The sequence below is a fragment of the Lycium ferocissimum genome, chromosome 11, assembly GCF_029784015.1.
Source record: "Lycium ferocissimum isolate CSIRO_LF1 chromosome 11, AGI_CSIRO_Lferr_CH_V1, whole genome shotgun sequence".
Classification (NCBI taxonomy): domain Eukaryota; kingdom Viridiplantae; phylum Streptophyta; class Magnoliopsida; order Solanales; family Solanaceae; genus Lycium; species Lycium ferocissimum.
The window spans coordinates 27,823,391-27,849,324 of record NC_081352.1 but is presented as its reverse complement, the minus strand read 5'-3'; the positions used below and the strand labels follow the sequence as shown (position 1 = coordinate 27,849,324).

Below are 25,934 nucleotides of genomic sequence, written 5' to 3'. Positions count from 1 at the left end.
TCAATTATGTTCTAATATGTTAGTGCAGTAATTTTACCTTCAATATTGGAAGAATAATTGAAGTGTCTTACTTTCCTTTTTTGTTTGTTTTAAAAAAGAGTGTTTCTGTCTATATTTAGTAAATTTTTCAATTTCAACATTCTACATGACAAGTTTAAAACCATAAGATTAAAGACCCACACACATCTTTAATTTAAGATCACAAGATTTAAAAATTTAACTTTATTTCTTAAACTCCATGCCCAATCAAACCGAGACACTTAAGTTGGGACAGAGGGAGCATTTGATATTTATTTAATTCATGTCTAAATAGAATTTTTAGTCTGAATAATATACAATATGTTTTCTTAGTTCCTAGCTAAATTAGATTTTGCATTATAAAAATAGGATGTCATTAGTTATTTCCTATATAGTAGAGAACCAGTGAGGGAAATTGCAGAGATCATTCATAGATTTATAATATTCTGAATAAATTATTTTTTTTCACCTTATTTTCCCTTTCTCATTGTTAAATGCTTTACTGGGACAATTTACTATAATGTAGCTGAATTCGGTATCTGATCTATAAAAAAAAAAAATGGGCCAAAATGGAGAAGAATGAATATTGATGATGTATATAGAGGCGGAGCCAGGATTTTGAATTTATGGGTTCGGGATGAAAGCCAGAGGCAAATACCCGTACAAGGTTCATCAGAACCTACTACTTCCATCATAGAACATAAATTTATGTGTAAAATTTTTCTAAAATTGCAACAAATAGTATGTATGGACCATAACTTTAAAATATCAGTGGTTCAATGCTAACAACCTTAAAGGTTTAACTCAATAATGACTTACAAAATTTGATCTGACAGTTTCTCACATATATCTTGCATTACTTTAACTAATGTAATAAAAATTTGAATTACAATATGCTAAATTTGAAGATGGTCTATGATGACACACTTTCTATGTTACAAATCACAAAAAGTTGCATACACATCACATTTTTATTACTAACTTTTTGAACGCCTAGCTCACAGCAACGTTCACATAAATTGTGGGAAAATATAGTGCTTCTTTGCATCGTTTGGGGCAAGATAGATCAATCCAACATTCAGTTTTATTTAGTGACAAAAAATAAACAAATCTTATAGAGTTAAAAGTGGTCTACAACACTTCCCAAATTGGAACTTTATTTATCTTGTAATGCCAAACTCATTGCAACATTCAGGGAATAAGCTGAAATATATGCTCCGCATATGGAAAAATAAGCTTCTTCTACAATTTCTAATAATCATAATTAACAGATAGATAACATTAATCCCATGGCAATAAATTAGCACATTCCACTTCTCCCCGTCTTCTAATGAGTCCCATGTTTAGGTGTAAGTTTATGAGTCAATTTTGGTGTTTCTTTCGGAGCCAAACGTGACTTAGTGATAATATGCCTTGTTGGACTGAGAAGACTATTTGGTTTTGTAACTGTAGATTTGGGAGCCAACTGTGTGTTAAGAGAAAACTTTCTTGTTGATTGGGGTGAAAGTTTGGGATTCACCTTTTGTTTATAAGTGATTGGTGCTAGCTGTGGAGAAATGATATGTTGCTTCTTTGCTTGCCTAGTGGTAACATGAGATCCAACTTTAGGTCTTACTAGGAAAAACTTAGACCCTTGGTTTCTAGTTGGCTTTGTTGATGGTTTTGGAGAAAGATTTTGTTTACTTATTGGGATTTTAGGAGCCAAATGTGTTGGAACATACTTTCTTGGTGTAGGCCTAGGAGCAAGTTTAGATTTAGAAGGAGATGTTTTTGTAACCTTAGTGGTTGAATGAGGAATTGGCTTTGAAGAAAGCACATGAGAATGGGGAGCCAAGATTGATTTAGATGTGTGCTTTTCAATTGGTTTCGGAGAAAGATTTTGTTTACTTATTGGGATTCCAGGAGCCAAATGTGTTGGAAAATACTTTCTTGGTGTAGGCCTAGGAGCAAGTTTAAATTTAGGAGGAGATGTTTTTGTAACCTTAGTGGTTGAATGAGGAATTGGCTTTGAAGAAAACACATGAGAATGGGGAGCCAAAATTGAGTTAGATGTGTGTTTTTCAACTGGTTTCGGAGAAAGATTTTGTTTAATTGAGCTTTTAGGAGCCAGCTGACCCCAATTTGATCGGCGCTGATGGATAGTTATTGTTGAGCTTTTAGGAGCCAAATGTGAAGGAAGAGGTTTATTTGGTGAAGGTTTAGGAGAAATTTTAACTTCAGAAAGGGGATATACTATTTCTACCGTAGGGATTGAATATGGGGAATGTGGATTTTCTAAGGCATTCGTAGGAGTTAAGTGAGAATTATGTTGTGATGTTGGGTTCTTATGTTGCGGGCTTGGTGTAGGAGATAAGGAGAGTGCAATTTCAAATGAAGTTGTAAATGTGAAGAGAAACAAAGCTGCAAAGATGGAAATATTGTAAAACTTTGCCATTTTGCTTTACTATAAAGTTTCGTGTAATGGCTACATTGCAGTGTTACGACTTATGCGTCATATTTATAGGTGGAGTAATACATGAAGTGGCTTCAGATTAAGTCTAGTTTAAACTCCCTTGGAATTGAATGAAGTAATTAATTAACTTTACCATTCAATTAGAGATGTATAATCATAAATGTTTGAAGTCTTTATTGATAAAATGAGTTACAATGGACATCAATAATCCGTTACATAAAACTCTGTCGTTCCACTTTTATGTATCTTACATGTCTTCTGCGTTTCCGAGTTATTGCACAGGAGCTGGATCCTGTGCGCATCCGAAGAGTAGCGGCTGCGGGTTCCCATGTTATTAAAAAAAAAAAAAAGTCTTCTACATATTCAATTTTACGTAAAATGGAAAAAAGAAAAAGGGGCAAGGAAAAGCTTACGCCGTAACAGAGGTAGCAATGTAGAATATAAGGCAAATATTTTGATACAACAGATTAAATTGCATTGAGCATTTACATTCAATTTAGAACACTGGGAATAATAAAACTAAAAAAAAAAAATGTAGTAATATCAATATGCACCCTAGGGCAGCTACCCTTTTTACTTGTGAATCACAATCAAAAGCAAACATTTTTCTTTACATAGTCAACCAGCTACCCTTTTTGGTAGGAAAAAGGTAAAAGGAAATTACAAAGCAAGCAATGAGTTTGAACTGAGATAGTGATCCAAATCGAACATACTCCCTCCATCCTAATTTACGTGGCACCATTTGACTAGGCATGTTTAAGAAAGAAAGGAAGACTTTTAAAATTTGTGGTCTAAAACAAGTCTTAAATACTTGTGTGGTTGTAAATCATCTCATTAATGATAAAAAATAAAAAAATAAAAGGAAATTTTAAAATTAAACTGTGTCTAAATATAGAAAGGGGACATTTTTTTGTGACAGAATAAAAAGCAAAGTGTGCCACATAAATTGAGATAGAGGGCGTAATACGTTTACAAAGAAGAGAGCGGCAAAGTCACAAGATGAGTTGGTTCAACTAGCGAGATGCTTTCACCCCAAGTCTTTTTTAGTCGTAAGAGCATGTCAAATGAGTTAAAGCACACATTACTTCAGTGCTTTTTAATCCTTTCAAAATGGCAGCAACATACCCTTTTTGCTATTTCTATGCAAGAATCGTATAGACAATGGATTCCCGCGTGAAACACTTTTGATCGAAAAAGTTTGATCAATTTCAAGAAATGCTTGAATTGGAAACTTGCTCGTAAGAGCATGTCAAATGACTTAAGCGCACATTGTGAGTTTGAAGCTTGCCATAGACAAAAAAAACTAGTATTTGTTCTTTGTGGACTGTTGTAATAGAGATTTGGAAAATAAATGTAAATATACAAGACCTGCAAGAATGAAGTTATTGGATACCATTAGGTTTTCCATTGTATGTCAATATTGTTGTCTAAGGGACTCACCCAAATGGAGACTTTGTATTTCTTCAACCGTGCCAACTGTCAAGATAATCAAATCAATCCATTGGTTGTTAAGTTTGACCGCTTTCTCTTGATATCACTGGATGTTGATGCCCGTGCGAATAGGCCTAATATGAGCTAACGACAAACATAATATTAGTATGACAACATTTTCGTTCGAAGAAGTATGTACAGGAAATTATTTGGTTTCATTTCATCTCAAAGTTTTTATTCCGTTGAAATCTTTACATTCTACTAGTCCTAACCAAAACTTTAGTAGTATAATTTAATAAAGTAACATAACTTATTAGTTTTCAATTATGAGAATATTCATTTCTTAAGTTGTAAAGCACTAAGAATCTAACATTCTATCTGTTTTTTTACTATCGCTTAATGCTATAAATTTATTAGGTTTGCAAAGATATATATTTGCTTCTTAGATTGAATTGTATTTTATACAACAACCGTGAGTCATTATACATTATTCTCATGAAGATCAATTATTTCTTATTTACCATTCACAAATAAAAATTAGAAAGTTCGGTAAGATAATTCAAATGCGTAATTTATCTCGACAGATAGCAGAAAAGTTGTTAGCATGATACAATATTTGCTTCTGTTCTTCTTTCATAATTACAATGACATATTGTTAATAAGTACTTTTATCATTTATATCAATTTAGTGAAAATATTATCGTGTAGTCTCACATCATAAATGTATTTTCTTTAAAATTTAATTTAAATTCTACTAAAGTTTATGTTATATAGTTACACATCAAATTAATTTTTTGACCCATATATTTTTCTTTGATTTCAAAATTTGTTCTTATTAATGTTAATTGGTAATATAATTTCTGAAATTACAATTATTTTATTCATTATTTTGTCAGCTTTTTAAAATAAAAATTCGCTTGAATCTTTTTACTTATATTACTAATAAGTTGTATGTTCAAAACACGATTAATATAACACTGTAGTTTGTGCTCTGTATCCAAAACTTTATTATATTAGTGTTTGCTACGAATACAAAGTTTGCAAAAATTTATTAATACTTTTTAAAAGAGAAGACTTGTTTAAAAGAAAACTATTTTCCTCTCTTTGCGACAAAACAATAGCAATATTTAAGCATCAGTTGATAACTTGAATTTTAATTTGATTAATTTAAAGGTGTAAAATATTATATTGTTAATGTACGTAGATTGGACCTAAACAATACTCATTGAAGATACAGTTTAAATAGAAAGGTTGTCTTTTCTCCTAAGATGATATACACAGAGGGCTCTCAGCGCACGTTAAGCTAGGACTTGCTAACGTGCACTGAACCACCATGACTCGCTGAAAAAATACAGATCGCAACACGGCCCGCATAGTCACACCGGAATCAGGCGTAGCTCAAACCCTAGGGCCACTACAGCTAGCTAGCTGGCTCTCCAAAGATGAGCACATCTGGTACCAACACGACCATGGCGGATCCGGAATCGACGAAAACCCTCCCACGTATAACTACTGATACAGCTGGATTGGAGGAATTACAACCTCTACCAGATGATAGTCACGCAGCGGCACGGCGATTGGAGTTTGATGCAATGAGAGCAGCCCCAGTACCAACCCTAGCTGAAATCGTTCGGAATAATCGAGCAAACAAACAAGGTATGAAGCTAAACTACTATCCACTAGTTGTTAAGGATGGATTGAAAGTGGTGCGACTTAACCCTGTGAAAATTAAGGAACAAAGCGAGAAATGGAATACGGCTTTGATAGGTTATGTGCTAGGAGGAACACCTGCTTTTAAAGAGATGCTTAAGTTTGTGTATGGGGTTTGGCGTGCGGTAGCTACTCCTAAAGTATTTTTGCACGATGATGGGTACTTCATCTTCAAGTTTGACACAGAAGAAGATAAAGAGCTTATCCTCGAGAATGGACCGTATATTTTTAACAATAGACCCATGATCCTGCAGATGTGGAAACCAGATTTTCAGTTACACACAAAGTCGATGCGTATCCTTCCACTTTGGGTTTTCTTCCCTGGGCTACCTTTGCAATACTGGACAGAGGAGAACCTGGGTAGAATTGCTAGCTATCTAGGTAAACCTATCTGCACAGACAAGGTGACTGCAAAGGAGGAACGACTGTCCTATACAAGGATGCTCATTGAAATAGATATTACTCAACCTCTGCCTGGAGTGATGATGATTGAGACAACAGATGGTAGGGTCAAGGAGCAGGACATTGAATATGAATGGACTTCGTGCTTTTGTCACAGATTCAATCAGTTTGGGCACTTGACCGGTAATTGTGAGCAGGAAACCAAGCAAGAAGAAAAAGCTCCCCCCAAACGCAAGAAAAGGAATAGAAAGAAGGCAGTACCTCAATGGCTAGCAAAACCTGGTGAAGGCAATGCTAAAGAGGGAGATGCTAGTATACCTGAAGTACAGGAGCAAATTCCAACAGCAAGTGGCCAACTACCAACTACCCCAGTGGATGCAACCTCCACTCCATCTACACAGACCCAGACTAATAATATCCCAATCCCTGAGACTGAATTTCCACTTGTGGACAGGGGCAAAAGAGTTAGTCAGGCACAAGGTGGAGGTCAAAAAGCTCATGCCATAATACTAGCAATGGAAGGCATCTTGATGAAAGTCCAAGAGGGTAGAGGAAAGAAGGTACATAGAGGAATTCCCTAGGGGAATAACATTGTAGAAAGGGGTGAGCATGACCCAGGCCCAAGGAAAGGACATGATTATAAGCTCTTGGAACATCAGAGGGCTTAATCTGCCCTTTAAACAAAAAGAGCTGAAAGCATTTATGCTAAAGAATAAAGTGTCTCTGATGGCTGTTTTAGAGACTAGAGTGAAAGAGAATAAGGTTGCCAAAGTCACTCAAACTCTGGGAGTAGACTGGCAGCTTGGGTTCAATTACAACTATGCCACTAATGGTAGGATATGGGTTGGATGGAAGCCTGCACATCTGGATCTTACTATCTTGCACACCACTAGCCAGGTAATACACTGCTATGTGGAGGACAAGGACACATCCTTTGCCAGCTACATCACTTTCGTTTATGGGTTCAACACTGTAGGTGAGAGGAAGGAAATGTGGGATCAGTTGAGGACAATATACTCATCCTTGACAGGTCCTTGGTTAATCCTTGGAGATTTCAATGCTTTGCTATCTGTCGATGATAGATTACATGGGAACCCTGTACATATAACTGAAACTGAGGACTTCCAAGAATGTGTTAATGATCTAGGCTTGGGACAAGTCACTAGAAGAGGTTGTCAGTACTCTTGGTGCAATAAGAGAGATGTGGGTGACAGAATTTATAGCCACATAGACTGGATATTTGGAAATTATGGGTGGTTCCAGAATTACAGCAACATTGAGGCAGATTATATGAATCCAGGGTGCTCTGATTGCTCTCCTATTGTGCTAAATACTGTTACTAGCTTCCAACACATAAAACAACCTTACAAGCTGCTCAATGTCCTGTTGGAGCAGGAGTCTTATAAGCGTTATAGTCGAAGAGTGTTGGGGCCAAAAGATCACTGGGTATCAAATGTTTAGAATCTGTAAAAAAACTGCAGAATATTGAGAAAGGCACTAGGACCATATCAAAGGTTCACTCTAGTCTAGAGGGTAGGCTGGAGGGGCTGCACACAAAACTGTCAGATGTTCAAACAGGACTCAGACTTGACCCTTTCAAAGACTCAACTACTCCATGATGAGAGGACCACCATTGATCAACTACACAAATGGGATGCTATACAGGAGAGGTACTGAGACAAAAATCTAGAGCTACATGGATAGCAGCTAGAGACTCTAATTCCAAATTCTTTCATGCTCACTTAAAGGCAAGGCAAGCCAGGAATAGGATTTCCAAAGATATATAATGAACACCATGTAAAGTTGACTGATCCAATAGCAATCCATCAGGAATTTGTGGTTTTTTTTTCAAAAGTTGATGGGTGATACAAATCCTGAACTGCCCTGAATTGATATTAATATAGCCAGAGATGGTCCTTGTCTAACACTAGCGTAACAACAACAGCTCCTGCTTCCAGTAACAACAGAGGAGGTGTACAGGGCCTTAAGGTCAATGCCAAATGATAAGGCCCCGGGGTCTGATGGTTATCCGGTGGAATTCTTCAGACAGTTTTGGCCCCTAATAGGACAGGATATAACAGAAGTTGTCATTCATTTCTTTAAGAATGGGAAGATGCTCAAAGAAATCAATAGCACCACAGTTACACTTGTGCCTAAGGTGGCAAATCCCAATTATGTCAAGGACTACAAGCCTATTGCCAGCTGCACCACCCTATACAAACTTATCTCAAAAGTGCTTATGGTAAGAATAAAGACAGTGGTGGATAAGTTAGTGGGGCAATCCCAGTCTGCTTTCATAGAAGGGAGGAATATTTTAGATAATGTGATCATTGCATATGAACTAATAAATTCCTATTCTCAAAAACATGTTTCTCCTAGATGCACCGATAAAGTAGATATAAGAAAAGCCTATGACTCTGTTGAATGGGCCTTGTTGAGATGGTCATTCAAGAATATGGGTTCCACTTCAGTGGTCCAGCCGATTATGACATGTGTTAGTACTTTTAAACGGTTCTTTGTTGATTAATGGTGGACTAACCCCAAGTTTCCCTTCCAAGAGAGGGTTAAGGCAAGGGCACCCTATGTCCCCTTACCTCTTTGTTTTGGCTATGGAATACTTGCACAGATCCTTGAAGCAACTTAGACATACCCCTGATTTCAAATACCACCCCAGGTGTGCAAGGCTGAATTTGGTGCACATCTGCTTTGCAGATGACCTACTTATGGTGTGTCAAGCTGATATGGGGTCCCTGCACTCAATGCTACAAAGGTTTTACCACTTCTCAGAGGTGTCTGGGCTCAAAGCAAACATGGAAAAGAATTCATTGTATGTGGCTGGGATCACTGATGTTCTTAGGGACCAGATGCTGGATGACTTCCACTTCACACTAGGGAGCCTGCCATTTAAATACTTAGGTGTTCCTCTGTCATCTAGAAAATTGGCAGTAAGCCAGTGTCTACCTCTAACGGAAAAGATCATAGCCAGAGTAAAATGATGGACCTCAAAGTTCCTATCCTATGGGGGCAGAGTACAACTTATCAAGAGTGTGTTGTTTGAAATGCAAATCTATTGGGCCCAAGTGTTTCTACTACCCAAAAAGATCCTCTCCCTAATAACTAGTGTCTGCAGAAACTTCTTGTGGACTGGTAGGAATGATTACTCTAGAAAAGCACTGGTCTCATGGGACACTATGTGTCAGCCAAGTCCACTGGTGGGTTGAATATCCTGAATTTCTTTTTGTGGAATAAAGCTGCTATCTGCAAATTGCTATGGGTTGTTGCAAAGAAAAAAAAGAGACTGTGGGTGTTATGGATTCATGCTTATTATGTGAAAGGTGATGATTTTGGGCAGACTCCAACCCCCAAGCAGGCTAGCTGGGTGGTTAGGAAAATATTTGACGCAAGGAAGTGGTGGGCTGATTGGTTTGGATTGGTTGGGACACTTAGACAATGCTGTATCAGCCGGAAAGTTTAGTATCCAGACTATATACAGATCACTCACACCTCAGTTCCCTAAAGTATCTTGGAAGAAATTGATTCGGGCTCTAGGCATGATACCTAGGCATCAATTTATTCTATGGTTAACTATGCACAAGAGACTGTCTACAGTAGATAAGATCAGGAAGTGGGGGATTCATGCTGACCCTGATTGTGTGCTATTCTCCACTAATGCTGAGGAAACGCATGATCATCTGTTCTTTGAATGCCAATATTCTAAATACATCTGGCAGTCTCTCCTCACATGGATAGGCATAGCTAGACGAGTTGGATCATGGTCTAGAGAAGTGCAATGGCTTGTGGCAACCATCCGACCCAGTAAACCAAAGACCCTGGTGCTAGGAACTTTGTTTGCTGCCACTGTATACCACATCTAGACCGAGAGGAACTATAGAAGATTTCAACAGAAGCAGCAAACCAAGCACAAAATCCTCAAAGAGATTGCCCTGCAACTACATATTGTGGGGAGATGCAAGCCTAAATGGTCCAAAGTATTAGATAGTTTAAATTGTTTCCCATGTTAGCTGCCTCCCACCCTGCTGCTAGATGAAGAAGCTCACATATTGAGCTACTGATGGCTTGTGCAGTGAGGTTGAGTACAGAATATGTTGAGTGAGAGATTTATGTTTGAGATTTAGCTCTAGAGTCCAAATGAGCTGATTGTACATAATGCTATACTTGGTTGAATAAAATTTTCTGTTTGGCCAAAAAAATAAAACTTATTATTTTTTATCAAATTTTGATTTGGATAATTCTAAAATTAAAACAAATTTACATTAGTTCAAATTATTAAATTAATTTTACATGTTTAAAACGAAACAAAGTAGAAATAAGAACTACTATTTTTTATTTTTTTGGTGAATATTCTTAGTTTAGCTCATTTTACTTATCGTGTTGTCTTTTGCACATTTTTTTAAGGAAAGTCAATTAGAATTATAATTTGACTAATTTACCTTATTTATTATTTGATCTCCATTTAATATTTTTTTCTTTTACGACATTAGTCTCTTTTCACATTTATTAGAGTAAGAATAAAAATGAAAAATTAATTAAATTCTATCTTATTTTAAAATATAAATATTTTAAGTATATTTATTTTAGTAAACATAACAAATAAATGACATGGCAGAATAGCAAATATGACAGTTAAATAACTAGATTAGATCTCAGGCTAATATAAGAAAAGAAAGGAAATTGTATGGTTTGGCTATCTTTTGAAGAAAATCAATAATATGGCAATGATTTCATTTGCTCCCAATGATTTCATTTGCTCCCACTAATGGGTTGATACGCATATGGCAATGAATCCACCATTATTGACTTAATGAGTATATTTTGAGAATTACATGAATATTGCTTGATTTTTTAATATGGGGTCCACTTTTTTTTTTTTTTTTTTTGGAGGTGGACGACGATAACACCTCCAAACTCTATGCTTCTATATAAGTTAAATTAAAGGCAAAAGTCATAGATAGCCACCTAAACTCTGCCACATTTTCCTCTGGGCTACCTATACCGAGGATTGTACTTTTCGGGGTACCTAAACCGATCCCAAAATTTGATCTATTAGGTACCTTTTTTTACAATAATCAACAAAATTAAGAGAGTGTAATACACTTTCCATGACGTGACAACTTTGTCCAATAAAAACGTGACACGTGGCGGTGGAATCCATCATAATAATTAAAAAATAAATTATACACCCCCCAAAATTTTCATCCTTCGCCGCCCCCCCTCCCCCCCTCCCCCTCCAACTGCAAAAGAAACCGGCCGCCGCTCCCCACCACTGGCCGCCGCACCACCACCCCCAACCGCCGTCCCCCCACCCCACCAATAATTTATTCCTCTTTTCTTCTCTTATTTAGGTCTATCAATGTCTTTACAAGACCCACCAACCTTTAATGAAAGGTGAGATAAAAAAAGAGTCATAGTAATGGTGAATCCCCATTTTTTCCGGTGAACAAGATAGTAATGCTGCTTTTCAGATCTAAAAAGGACAAAAAAAAATGGTGGTAAAAAATAACATCCAATTCAAAAATTAATTTTATATAAATAATTAAAAGAAATGAAGTGTTATAATGAAGAAGAAGAAGAAGAGAAAAAAACAAAAAGGAAGAAGAAGAGAAGAGAACTACAGTGAAGAAGAAGAGAAAAAAAGGAACGTACGGTGGGGTGGGGTCAGGGGACAGACAGGCGGCTAGGGTGGGGGGGGAGGTGGGTTAGTTTTTTATTTATTTATCTATTAAATTTTATTTAAAAGAGGTAAAATTTTAACCAAAAAAAAAAAAAAAATCTAAGGATGAAAGGGTTGTCCGCGCACCCAACAAAAAGTGAACTCAATTGCTGCGCCACGTAGGGGCCACATAGGCAAAAGGTACCCAATAGGATAAAATTTAGACTGGTTTGGTACCCAATAGATACAATCCTCGATTTAAGTAGTCCAGAGTAAAATGCGGCGAAGTTTAGGGGGCTATTTATGACTTTTGCCTAAATTAAATGTCATACGAGAGTTCAATTTTTAGCTTGATTAGAGTTTATTGAATTAACATTTCCTTATAATTACTGACTGAAAGAAAATGTGTGGTGCTGATAAACTGCTAAGCTGACATCTTACTTTTCACGTGATTATTAAGAATTTGATTGCTATGTGAAACTACCTCGGATGACGTCGCATTTTCTTCTGTTCTCTCTCTTTTTCCACATGGTTTAGGGCAATATTTCTTTCGTTCTTAAACTATGTGCACGATCAAATATTGCCACATCAAATATTACCACATAAATTGAAACGAAGTAAGTACTAAATATATGTATAATTTCAGTAATTTAATTGAAGATTCAAGTTTTTGTTAGCTCTTCTGTTCTGACAGCTCATTTCAAACAACTCAAATTGGAGCATCACTTTTATTGTCAAATATAAAGAGATCCGTTCAATAAAGGAAGTCGACTTTAGGAAAAAGCAAAGTGATACTAGAAAAAATTCACCTAAATTTGCACTGTTAAAACAACATATTTTCTATTTGAAGAAAAAAAAAATACCATTTTGCAGCACTCTCAAGAAAATATCATATTATGAAAGGCTTCTCTTATGCTTCCAACATCAAGTTTCTTCAACTTGACATGCATAGCATGTGCTGTTCAATATAAATATCTGAAATGAAACTGTTCTAGTCCAGGCTAGTGCTGTTCTCGGACACTGCAAAATTTGGGTAGAAGTGAAATCCATGCCTTTCGACGTAGGCGAATTCAGGATTTTGGAATCAGAGGGTTCAGTGTGATTGTGACCATTAATACACGTATGTATTTCTATACAATATTTCTTTCTTTCTTTTTTTTATGACAAGGGAACCTGCGGCCGCTACCCTTCGGGTGCGCACAGGGTAAACAAATCCCTGGCTGATCTAGGCAGGGGGTTTAGAACCTAAGACCTCCATTATGAAAGCCCCATGCTCAACCAACCGAGCCACCCTTGCGGGTTTCAGTACAGTATTTATTTTGCTTATGGTGACATAATGCGAGCCAAAAGTAATGGATTTAATTGAACCTACAGAACTCACCCTAGATACAAATTCTACCTTCCTAGCTGAAGTTGCCCAACTGCTGGTGTTGGAGAGCACCTAGCATAAGAAAAATACTGCAATTTGTTGAGATGGATTGTCGCTAATACATACGATTTATAGTCAGCTAGTAAATGTTCAGCAGAGAATATTTTGATCAAGTTTTAAATGTTCAGGGTACAAAGATAATATCGAAAACAATATCTATTAGGTTGACTTACAACACCTACTGATGGATAGCAAAAGGTAACTAACTAAGAGAACTACAGCAATATTTGAAGCATTTTTTTCAGGTGATTCCAAAGGGTAAGATGAAATATTGATTGGATTAAAGGGACTAAATTAGGAGATTCTGAGTTAGTACCCCATCCATATTGCAAAAAAAAAAAAAAAAAAAAAAACAGAGCAATATAATAGAAACTCTATATAAAAAAATAAACCAGAGCAATATGATAGAAACTCTATATCCTAATAGAGCAGGAAACATTTATAAGTATTCCTACTCTTGCACCATGGAGGAAGAATATAAGGCGATGCGGCTATGATGAATAAGCAATCATGAGGAAGTTATAGATCAAACCGCTGAATTGGAAAAATTAGGTTCCTATCATAAAGCGTTGGATAGGCTAAGTTCACATACTGGAGATAGCAAACTCGGACATTCGGGATCCGTAGCAGACTGAACTATTGCATCTCAGATCCTTGTTTAACCATAAAGGTCAACACCAATTTGTCCAAGCCTGGATGGATAGAGTTACTCGGTACCTGTGCTGGCCGAAGGTAGCAGGCACCCCGTGAGCTGACCTGGACATCGCGGTTATCACATAACAAATTATGATTCATTCTCCATATACAAGGAGTGGAAAAGGTAAATGTTCTTCATTCTCAAGAAGAATTCATCAAGGAAATTGTTCTTCCATGTAGATCATCATGGCATAAACTAATTTCTTATTCTGCCCAACGCTATTGTATATTGGCCTGCTTTATGCCATTGAAAGATGAGTTTGCAACTTCCCTTTTTCGTTGGAAGTTTCGGAGTTCTTCAATGGACTAATATGACTACAGAGCCTTCTCAATACAGCACGAGTTCTAAATTCTAATGCAAGACTACGAACTCCGAAGTACGAGCACCAAACATACAAAAGACCCATATGAACTCAAGTTAGACCTTGCAACAACCAAAATTTTTGAGAAACTAGAGTTAAGTATCATTTTTGCAGCTCATCTGTCTAATAATTGAAAGGTATGATATGTGAGGAGTCCAAGGGACAATCTATGTTGCCCAGGCTCTTCAAAGATGCCCTTGTGTGCGGGTCGGATCCCCGAAAAGTAGTGAATTTTTGGGAGAGTTTGAGCAACATAGGGTAGTTCCACAATTTGACAAGCTAATTGTGATATCTCTATCAAACCCAAGTTACTTAGACCTTGCAACTACCAAAAGAATTACTACAAAACTGGCTTTGACTCCAAAAATCACAAAAATGCAGTTAAAGTATTTTTTGCAACTTATCTCCCTTTAATTGCAATGGATGCTATGAAAGAAGTCCAAGGTACATTGACTCCGCAAGGAGACTAGCTAATTGTGGTATCTCCCCCCCATCCCCACCCCCACCCAACCCACACACCCCGACACATGTTGCTAAACTACGCAAAGCATAAAATAAATGTAGCACCTAAATTTCAGCTCATATTTCTAGTAGAATGCGAGATCTTCTTGACAACAAAATCAACAATCACGTTGGACCAAAACAGCAAGTGTTTGAAGCATTTAATCCAACAAATTTTTTTAATATACTGGAGAAGCAGAAAAAGACAGTCTATTATCATATCAAATCTAACTAGTTTCAAGAGGGATTAGGTAACTTGACACAAACAAGTAAAAAGACAGTATAAAGGTGCAATCATATAATTGGAATTCAAAATATTGTACATATTTCAGAAACATTGATTTATTCTACATACATGATCATATCAAAATCAGATATGAGATGAGATATGAGGGGTTTTCTCCTGCTCTAGAATACAATTCGTGTAAGTATATCAGTAATCATACAATTGAACAAGTGGAAAAGAATATGAACTACCATCAAAGAATTCTTGCCATTGAAATATCAGTTGCCAAAGAAAAACCTGGAAAAAAAATATTCGCTGACGATATTGAAGTATGAGCTCTAGCAATCACCAAAGAAATTCTGCTGCCCTTCCCCATTGCGGAAGGGTGTTGCAGCTTCTTTCTCTTGTGTTGGGACGAAGTTGTCAATAATAGATTACCTAGAGAAATAGGTAAAAGTAATAGTCGGTCCATTCTCAACCTCGGTAAAGTCCTTACTTGCCAACAGAAAACCATAACTACTCCATCATAACTTCTGGTTAGATTCGATAAGCAACCCGTTTAACATGATATGTACAATAGCTTCGTAGACAACCGAATTATAATGCATTCCATCAGACGTGCAACGAGCTCCGCAGTTATTACTCAACGAATGTATGTCTAGCAAAAACATCGGTCCACCAGATTGTTGAACCAGCTTTTTTTTATAAAGCTCATCATTAAACGCTTGCCAAGTTACATCACTCATCTTTTCCCTCTTCTCATCCGTATTCAACATTGAGCTTATCAACTTAGGCATCCCCAACCAAAACAAGTTGGGCGACCGAATCGGAACAACCACATTCGAATCATCATTAGTTGAAGCAACTGGTAATAACAACACTACTGAATCCTTCAAAGACCTCAAGGAAGCACCATAATCCGACGCTTTATTTACATGTAACATATCCCATAGCCCTGCTCCCATCACAAATACATCCGGATAACGTGTTTTTCCTTGAAACCCGTGAACCAAATCGGTCAAATTACTCACGTATGGCGCCCAAATAAAGTCCAACTTCATCCCAATCTCATCGACAAATATGTCATAATCACTATGTCTCAAAAATAAATCCCCCCTTATACTTTCCATCTTATTTTCCCCTAATATCAACTCCAAAAGTGAAACTACCACTAACCTTGCTTGTGAATCACCAGCAACAACAACCCACGATCCGTTTAACAAATCCGACGCATCGTTCTTACTCAACTTTTGAAAATCACAACCTACAACATTTCCAGAATCAACCCACTTCCAAGAATCTATTATACTATCACTACCATTATTATTACCCAATTCTTGATAATCAAATGCTACTTGATGAAGTAAATTAAAGCAATAATCGCGATTTACGATAAATGATGATGGAGGTAATGAACTTGATGGTGTTGAAATGAAAGAAGTAACTGAAGGGAAATATGGAACTAAATGAACACCAACAAAAAGAGTGATAAAAAGTGCACAACTAAAAAACAACATTTTGTTACGACTTAAATGCCAACCTGCCATACCCATTGGAACAAAAAGTACAACACCTGCTGCAAATAGTCCTACCTGGACAGCACCAAACATGATTTCTTGATCTTAAATGACACCCATTAAATTGTTAAATCTTAAAAATTGGAACTTTAAAGTGGAATTTCAAGAAATGATGGATTTTTTTACTGATTTCTTGATTTTAAATGACACCCATTAAGGTGTGGAATCTGAAAAATTGGAACTTTAAAGTGGAATTTCAAGAACTGATGGATTTTTTATCTTCTTGAAGAAATGAACTAAGGAAAAATTCAATCTATTTTTTTCTTTTTATGATTTCTTTTATCTTAAATGACACCCTTTAAGGTGTGAAATCTGAAAAATTAAAACTTTAAAGTGGAATTTCAAGAAATGGTTGATTTTTGGATCTTCTTGAAATTTTTCTTTATTTGGACAGCACTAAACATGATGGGGTTTTGATTTCTTGATTTTAAATGACACACATTAAGGTGTGTAATCTGCAAAATTGAAACTTTGAGTGGAATTTCAAGAAATGGTGGATATTTTTTGGATCTCCTTGAAGAGGAAAAAATATTCAATCTGTTTTTTTTTTTTTGGGAGGGAATTGGTTGAGGGGAAAGTAAAGGGGTAGTTGAGATATGGTGAAGATTAAGAATGAAGCAAATATTTTTTGTAAAGAGGTGATGGCTATAGCGCAGCTGTGTGAGAGAGAGAATGGAGAACAATGTCCAAATTTGGAATCTGGTTGTGATTCGGGGCAAGGATGGACGTACCCAGTAATTTGGGCCAAATTGGTTGAAGAAATGTGAAGGTTTGGGCTAGCACCAGCAGTGTCGGGCAGCAGGGATATGCGATTTTGACGCTGTCATTTAATTTGTGCTCGTTTTTTAAATTTGTTTGTACACGTATTCATTTCCGGACAACTTTAAACATAGGTGTCTAAAGTTAATCATAACAAAATTTAACTTTAAATATTGTGTTTGAAAATTCAACTAATTTTGAAGTTCGATATATTTATATATCTGACTTTAATAACTAAAAGCTTTTGCTTGAAAATTTAAACTCGCTTTGCAAATTTTTTAAAATATGTCGTGAGCGGCAAAATTTAAAGATTTCAAATGAGAAATGTCAGCGTTTCGAGGGCTAGCACCAAAGCAGCAAAAATGACATTAAGTCCCTATTTTTGTCCGAAAATTTGTTTGTACACGGTAAAAATGATTAAACATATAGGTGAATCAATCGTAAAGTTATCTCCACGTGATAAATTCACGGGACATTTGAGTCGAACTTAGGCAAAACATCAATCAAAGTTATCTCCACCTATATCATGATAGAATACATACATTACATACTATTAAAGTGCGATCCTTTCCAAACCCTACATAAACGTTGAATTTTTTGTGTGTGTCGGACTATCCTTTTTTAACACACCTCATGACAAGCATAAACAAGGAAGGGGTGAATATCCCGAGGACGTCTTAAAAACCAAGGTAACAACATTTGCTTTGGAAACTCAAATACTCAAATCTTTGGCCTCTATATAAATCCCCAACTTATTCACAACCTATCATCACCCATCAAACATAAAAGTAAAAAAATAAAAAGTTTCAAAGATGTCAAAAGAAGATTTACTTCTCTTAGATTTCTGGGTGAGCCCATTTTGCATGAGGGTAAAAATTGCATTTGCTGAGAAGGGTTTGGCCTATATTTCTCAAGAGGAAGATTTATTAGGAGGCAAAAGTGAATTGCTTCTAAAATCAAATCCAATTTACCAAAAAGTTCCTATTTTGTTGGATAATGGCAAGCCAATTGTGGAGTCTTCAAATATTGTGTATTATATTGATGAGAAGTATGCTAATCAAAATCCTTTGCTACCTTCTTGTGCTTATGGAAGATCCAGGGCAAGATTTTGGGCTGACTTCATTGATAAAAAGGTTATATTTCTAATACTCCTAATCACCCAACAAAGTATATGCTTATTTTGCTCGATTATGTTATATATGCCAGTAGAATATATAGAGAACATCTAATGTTTTTTTAAAAGGGAAAATGACATAGAGTACCTACTTAAGACTAGGTCTGTGCACAAATCGGTTCAATCCGAATTTTCAAACCGATTCGAATCAATTCAGATAATTTAATTTGGATAATACAATTCGATTTTGGTTTACAAATTTAATTGTCAAATATTATGGTTTTTCGATTCGAATACGAGTTTGGGTATTACTTATAAATCGAACCGACCGAACAAACCGAATTGGGTAGATATCACTAATGACTAATAGTACTCTAATACACTTAATACTTTATATTTTATACCACTGGCCCAAATCCCAATATTTCATAGACCTAATATTCTAGTACAGAAATACACTCACTCCCTTTCAATATTGTCTTCTCTTCTCAAACTCTCTCTCACAGGCTCCTAAATCCTATTACACTGTCTGTTCTTCTCAAGTGTTTTTCAAGGTAAAACATTAATTTTGTTTAGCTATATGCGGATTTGTATGCTTGCACAAGTTGTCAAACTCTTGTTTTGCTATTTATATGCTATTTTGCTTGCAAGTTTATGGTTTTTTCTTAGTTAATGTCTTGGTTATAGGGCATAGGGCTGCAAATTTAGGATCTCATTACTTTTGATTATGTTTGCTCTAAAATTGAAATAAAAATATTTACTTGTTTAAATTTCGAACAAATCGATTTGTGTAACCGAACCGAAATAACAAAAAACGAATCAAATTGAACCTAGAATGGATCGAGTTTGGTTGAGAATTTTAGAAAGTCGAAATTCAAAATTTCAACTCGATGATGGCCAAAACCGAACCGAACCGATTCGTGCACAGCCCTACTTAAGACTCTTTATTACAAAATATATAGATAGCTTTCCTTATTTACAAAACATAACGATATTTTACGAAACATGACGGATTTTCATATTTTTTTTCGTTTTCTCTTAATGTTTTTTTTAAAATAATCTTAAAAAAATAAAAAATAAAAATTTAAAATTATTAATTTTTTTTTGCTCGAGGCTTAAAAAACTAACTCAAATTTTTGTGTATGAAAAATGTATGATTTTTTGTATATGTGAGCGAAATTTTTAACATAGTTTTTCAAACACAAAATTGTGAGCGAAATTTTAAGCTTTGAATATTGTACGAAAGTTGTATACAGTGTTGGGTAGTTGCATTAATTTTCTAGAAACCTAACATGAAATTTATACACGAAAAATGTGAGCGAAATTCTAAGTCTTGAGCGAGATATACACATTTCATGCATAAAATTTTGAGCTAATGTTTAAGCCGTGAACGAGATATACACATTTCATATATTTTTCATACTCAAAATTTGAGCGAACTTTTTAAGCCTTGAGCAAGATATACATATTTCATACACAAAATTTTGAGCGATTATTTTAAGTCTTGAATGTTGTATGAAAGTTGTATACAATGTTGTTGTAGTTGTATTAATTTTATAGAAACCTAACATGAACTTTATACACGAAAATGTGAGCGAAATTCTAAGCCTTGAGCGAGATACAAATTTCGTACCGTTTTCAATACACAAAATTTTGAGCGAATTTTTTAAGCCTTGAACGAGCTCGATACACATTTCATACACTAAATTTTGAGCAAACTTTTTAAGTCTTGAGCGAGACATACACATTTCATACACAAAATTTTGAGCGAATCTTTTAAGCCTTTAACCAGGAAAAAAAAAAGTAAAAAAAATTTAAAAAAATTATATTTCCTTTTAAAAAAAAGTTGGTATGAAAGATGAAAATTTGTTATGTTCTGTAAATAAAAAAGTTTCGTCATATTACGTAAATACTTTTCTTATTATGTCTTTATATGTCATTCACCCTTTTTAAAATTTATCCTTCCTAATTTATACAATATTATTGGATTGAGATAAGCTTGATTCGAGCGACACCGATAATATGAATTCATATACCTGCTCTAACTTGTTTGGGCTTGAGACATAATTATTACTATTATTATTTGTAAGCACGAATCTCAATTGAACATAGGGACATAATATATTCAATCCTAGAAATAAACAAGGATTTCGCTGAGTATATAAGAAATAAATCATATTTTGTGTAAGAAATTATATTGCTCCAATTCGGATAGTAGAGGGGTAAAATTGCTTTAAATCGAATAGCAGGGAGGTAATTTGACCTAAATGTTTTATTCCACGTTAGATGGTCGTTGGTGAAAAGAGGTATTTTTGGCCCTGTAGGTAATGTCATGGGCTTTTTAACTCTCCGATAGTATAACCGAGGGCAAATTTAAGTCAATAATTAAGTATATGGCATGTATTACTGAGTTACATGTATTATTGTGAGTGTGGGTTGTTGATCTAATTGTATTATTACTTCTAAGTGAATACACACATGAGGTGCAGGTCTATGAAGGAGGCATGGCTATATGGAGGAGTACTAAAGCAGACGAACTAGAGCTTGCCAAGAAGGAATTTGTAGACATATTGAAGAAACTTGAGGGAGCTTTGGGTGACAAGGATTATTTTGGAGGTGACAACTTTGGATATATTGATGTCATAGCCATTAGCATGACATGTTGGTTCCATGCTTATGAGAGATTTGGAGGTTTCAAGGTTGATGAAGAATGTCCTAAATTTGATGCATGGATAAAGAGATGCCTTAAGAGGGAGAGTGTTGCTAGTGTCCTTCCGGACCCTGAAAAGGTGTACGAGTTTGTTGTCATGCTTAGGAAAATGCATGGCATTGAATAGTTTGACAAGCAATTAAGGACAGAGGCGGATTCAAAAATTAAAGTTTATGTGTCTCTACAACAGTTTCAAGTTAAATATATGTACAAGAATATGTCTAGATATACATTGCAGAATAAAAACTTGTAACGACTGTTAATTATTTATGTATCCTCCAACAACTTTGGCCTATGTAAACCAGCTTTCTTTGTGAAATTCCTACGTCAAATTATATTCTCGATCTCATCCTCTCATAAATTGTTCTTCTTCTGTTTTTCTACGCAATTGATTTTTGCAAACTCCACATTACTACTCACGAGTGCATGTGTTTGAAAGTGTCGTGGAACCTCGGAGAGACACCGATCACATCGATTTGCATCCGAGTCAGATCGAAATCGCTTTGAAGACAATGGCTCGATGCGACACGGTGTTCTAACTTGTTAGTTACTGATTTTATTTCTGTTCAATATTAATATTGTAGTACTTTTTCTACAAGAGACAACTTTGTACATGTTGATGTTATAGCCATTAGCATGACATGTTGGTTCCATGCTTATGAGAAATTTGGAGGTTTTAAGGTTGATGAAGAACGTTCTAAATTTGATGCATACACAAAGATGCCTTAAGAGGGAGAGTGTTGCTAGTGTCTTGCCGGACCCTGAAAAAGGTGTACCAGTTTGTTGTCATGCTTAGAAAATGCATGGCATTGAATAGTTTGACAAGCAATTCAAGACAGAAGCAAATTGAATGTGATTATTTCTACATTAATCGCAAATTAAATACATGCTTACAAGAACACATCCAGATATATTCCAGAATTAATTTTTGTAACATTTGAATTTAATTTGTGATAGGTACTACTCCATTCTTTTCATAATCAGTGGTTTTATTAGCTTTATGCACACCCCTAAGAAAGTGTTCTTTCCTAGAAAATTAGGAGAGTTTTTACGAAGTTACCCCTAATTAAATGATATATGATTATGTAAATAAGGGTAATTTTGGAAGAATAAGATCAATGTCTTCTTGAAATCCTAAAGTACCACTTATTTTGAAACAAAATGAAAAGTCTAAAACACCATTTATTTAGAAACGGAGGAAGTAAATATTTATGTAACCTCCAGCAACTTTGGCCTATATAAATCAACGTTCTTTGTGAATTTTCTACATCGAAATATATTCTCTCATCCTCTCATAAGTTGTTCTTCTTCTATTTTTCTGAGTATTTTGCACATTTCAAACTTCTAGCCACGAGTGCATGTGTTTGAAAGTGTTGTGGAACCTCTAACGATCAATGTGCATCTTGTTGGGTTTTTTGGGTTTTCCCTTCCTATGTGGAATTGGATTAATAAAACTCAATCCAATTTGGACCAGGCCACTTTTTCCACTATATATAGAATCAACTTAGGTCTTATTTTTTATAACACAAGAGTGAATTCATAGTAGCCATATAGAGAGAAAATTGAGAGAGAAGAGGTGATTTTCGGACCAGTGAAAATCAGCCACAGCAGTCCACTTAAAATTGCGGTTTCCAATTCGTTAACCGTTGGATCGTGCTGAAATTTGAACTGGGGGTTCTCAACATCTGGTTCTTGGATTACAACCATGGAGATTGGATTTTGTGGTTTGTAGCTCCAGTTTTCGAGTACGAACAATAGCTCGTTTTTAGGGATGATTTCTCTCATTTCTTTACTAGTTTTGGTGCTATCTTTTATGTATTGTTGTTCCGTGTTTGGTTTTGATGTTGTAGCCATTTGGAGAACATTGTTGTAACTCTTGTTGATTTTAGTGGAGCTTTTTGTTTGGTGTGCGAACAAAGTACCACATTGGTAGCTAGAAAGAAAAATGAGCTACTTATAAGGAGTGAGATACTCTTAATGATGTGAGGCTTTTTAGGGAAAACCGTGCGGGCTTGGCCCAAAGCGGACAATATCACATCATGTTAAGAGTATCTTTGGACCGTTTAGCCCAACACATCCTAATCAGACCAACATTGCTTGTAAAATAGTGGCTCATCACAACACAGTATTTGTTCTTTTGTTCAATCACAATATTGTAGGAATTTTAACTCTTAACATTTTTTTTGGAGGATTTAAAGTTGAAGCCGAATATCTTAAATTTGATGGATGGACAAATTAAAGGCTAGTGTCCTACCGGGTAAAATGGTACTCCGTCCGGATCAAAAAGAGTGTCTACTTAGCTATTTGCTCACCCCTTAAGAAAATACTGATTCCTAGAAAAAAAAAATAGGTAATTTGACTAAATTACCCCTAATTAAATACGTATTGGAATTTGATCATATAACACTTAATAGAGGGTAAATCTGAAAAAATAAGATTAATTCTTTCTTGATTTGACAAGTGAACACTTTTTCTGACCAAAAAAAAAAAGGCTAAATGGACACTCTTTCTTATCCGGAGGAAAAAAAAAAAAGCACAATGGCGCACTTCTTGAATTCTAAAACAAGGTGTATACTTCTAGAGGGATCTTCTTTGTTCAGTGACTTGATTAGGGAAGTGGTCAATTCAAATCATGTTATATTCAACAGCAACATAATACTTCCATGAAAAATTAATCCTCTCTCTTTAACTTCTTTCTCAGGTTCCAATGAAATCTAGTCAAATAATTATAGATATTCTTTAGATCAAAGTAGGATGGTATAAAAGAAAACCTTATCCAAAATCGTCAACATCAAATTTCTGCGGGGCTTTAACTCACTTTATACACTTGATGAAATGCCAATACCCTAAATCAGTCAATAATATTCATCTTTAGGGATGATATAATTAAAGATCTTACGATAAAATATAGTACATATAGAAGCTTCATGCTCGGGAAGATTTAATTAGGCAATCTTCTTAATATCATACGGGCCAGTTATGGAGGATACTGAAGGAAAAGTTACACACTTCGCCACTAGTAAAACATAATTTCAAGCGCGCACACACTTATTATGTATAAAATATGTAGTGTTTATATATATATATCTAAAAAAATTTACATTTATCGGCTATTATTTTAGCGGACGACCCTTTTTTTTTTTTTTTTTTTTTTTTTTTTGTAATTGAACTTTTTATTAACCACCAAAGTAGGGCATTACATAGCAGTAGCAAGTTCAGCACAACTTGCTAACAGGTCCTAATCAACACAAGAGCTAAAGCTAGAATGCTTGTTGTTGATCATTGACTTTACCTCTGCCGCGTCCTCTCACCGACGGTAGTTAGCTAACGTGCGCCGGCCTCATAGAGAGAGAAACTTTATTTACAAAAGTCTATAACTACTGATTGAACGACTTTACTGGGTTAAATTCCAATATTAAAACCATAGTTAACGAATTTGAGTTCCATACACTCACAGTGAATAAGAAAAATGTATGTCATCAAGTCACTTAAAATATATTTGCATGTAACCATATTTAATTAGCATTAATCTACAATCAATAATAAATGATAAGTACATGTGTTGGACTAAAATGATTCAAATGTGTTCTTAATATGGTGGGATATTTTCTACTTTGGACCAAACTCGCACGATTTTTCCCAAAATGTTTCATACGATTAAGAGTATATATGCAACACTTTTAAGTAGCTTATAATTTTCTTTTCTATTTTTTCATGTGAGGATTTGTTTAAGAGTTGCAACACCTTCTTTTTCTTATAATAAGCCATAATTCACTAGCTTCTTTATGAGTAAAGGTAGCAAACCAGCTTTAGACAGACAAAGACATTAAGATGGCCCCACACCATCACGCCGTCGTCTTCATACTCGTTTATATATATCTCAACAAATCCACCACATATCTTCAGATCATTTTAACCTAATGATACCTGGCTATACCGGTTAAATTGCAGTGATAATATAAAATTATGTATAACATCAAATATACATAATTTAAACTCATAGTACAATACTATCTAAGAAAGAGAACAAGTTGTTTTGATTATTAGAAGAAAAAAAGGAATGTTTTTATGCCTTTTTATTAAAATAATCCCAACAATGATTTTAATTTTTTTCTTTTTCTTCATCTGGGCTGGCGGACTAATGTGACGTAAATTAGAAGGGAAATTAAATTAAAGAAAAGAAGAAATTTAAAGCTGTTGAGGTAATTTTATAATTGAATTTAATAGTGAAAAAGTCATGATTGAGTCACTTTAAATTTCACGTTCAAACTATCTTTCCTCATACAAGTTTGGAACTTTTTCTCGATTTTTAAATTTTGGTATTTCCAACGTGACCAAATTGATGAATTGTTTAGCTAATCCATCTAATGTTTTTTAAATTAAAAGGTTAATCCATTATTCAAATGAAATGTGAATAACGAGAACTTTCATTTTTTCTGATGATTTCATTCTTTTCGAATAGTATTTGTTTTGAATGGTATGTCGTCGTCCTATATCTCCCGGTCCCAATACACATTTCGATTTTAGTTTGTTGGAGTGTTTGACTATGTTATCTAAAACTAAATTGTTAAAGAAAGTATGGCCTCTTTTTATGCATGTCTAAATTTTTTTTTCATGAGTTAAATACGTGTAAATTCTTTTGGCAATGAGTGGTGAACGACACTTGAATCTAAAACTTCTACTTACTCTAATAGCATTTTGAAATGGCGTGACACAATTAAGAAGAGGGAAATTTCTGATAGACATTTCCATCTGAAATCCATTGGAAATTTGGGAATTCCAATGGAAAGTCCGTAGGAAACGTCCTCGATGAGCAAATTTCAGACATAAATTTCTGTCTTTTTTAATTTAATGTTATCACCTCATTTAAAATTTT

The 25,934-nt window shown here is 35.1% G+C and overlaps 4 protein-coding genes across 4 annotated transcripts; 2 read left to right on the top strand and 2 right to left on the bottom strand.

Moving 5' to 3' along the window:
- Positions 1-1,345: 1,345 nt before the first annotated feature.
- Positions 1,346-2,452, bottom strand: LOC132038190 (extensin-like). Its single transcript, XM_059428900.1, has one exon. It carries the CDS (start codon positions 2,450-2,452, stop codon positions 1,346-1,348), a length of 1,107 nt encoding a protein of 368 aa, XP_059284883.1.
- A 4,170-nt stretch (positions 2,453-6,622) lies between these two features.
- LOC132038189 (uncharacterized) lies at positions 6,623-9,488 on the top strand. Its single transcript, XM_059428899.1, has 6 exons — positions 6,623-7,459; positions 7,592-7,683; positions 7,762-7,852; positions 7,959-8,524; positions 8,640-8,958; positions 9,180-9,488. The coding sequence occupies exons 1-6, from the start codon at positions 6,623-6,625 to the stop codon at positions 9,486-9,488; spliced, it is 2,214 nt and encodes a 737-aa protein (XP_059284882.1).
- Positions 9,489-15,422: 5,934 nt separating this feature from the next.
- LOC132038188 (protein ALTERED XYLOGLUCAN 9-like) lies at positions 15,423-16,508 on the bottom strand. The gene has a single exon (XM_059428897.1). It carries the CDS (start codon positions 16,506-16,508, stop codon positions 15,423-15,425), a length of 1,086 nt encoding a protein of 361 aa, XP_059284880.1.
- A 1,538-nt stretch (positions 16,509-18,046) lies between these two features.
- LOC132036553 (probable glutathione S-transferase) lies at positions 18,047-21,185 on the top strand. The gene is made up of 2 exons (XM_059426910.1): positions 18,047-18,367; positions 20,838-21,185. The coding sequence occupies exons 1-2, from the start codon at positions 18,047-18,049 to the stop codon at positions 21,183-21,185; spliced, it is 669 nt and encodes a 222-aa protein (XP_059282893.1).
- The last annotated feature ends 4,749 nt before the right edge of the window (positions 21,186-25,934 follow it).

What these genes read in the sequence shown, in the direction of transcription:
- LOC132038190 (XM_059428900.1), bottom strand. Translation starts at nt 2,452, where the DNA reads ATGGCAAAGTTTTACAATATTTCCATCTTTGCAGCTTTGTTTCTCTTC.
- LOC132038189 (XM_059428899.1), top strand. Translation starts at nt 6,623, where the DNA reads ATGACCCAGGCCCAAGGAAAGGACATGATTATAAGCTCTTGGAACATC. An exon ending in TGGGATGCTATACAGGAGAG is followed by an intron (nt 7,684 to 7,761) that starts GTACTGAGACAA and finishes GCTCACTTAAAG; the next exon opens with GCAAGGCAAGCCAGGAATAG. An exon ending in TGTCATCTAGAAAATTGGCA is followed by an intron (nt 8,959 to 9,179) that starts GTAAGCCAGTGT and finishes TGATTACTCTAG; the next exon opens with AAAAGCACTGGTCTCATGGG.
- LOC132038188 (XM_059428897.1), bottom strand. Translation starts at nt 16,508, where the DNA reads ATGTTTGGTGCTGTCCAGGTAGGACTATTTGCAGCAGGTGTTGTACTT.
- LOC132036553 (XM_059426910.1), top strand. Translation starts at nt 18,047, where the DNA reads ATGTCAAAAGAAGATTTACTTCTCTTAGATTTCTGGGTGAGCCCATTT. An exon ending in CTGACTTCATTGATAAAAAG is followed by an intron (nt 18,368 to 20,837) that starts GTTATATTTCTA and finishes CATGAGGTGCAG; the next exon opens with GTCTATGAAGGAGGCATGGC.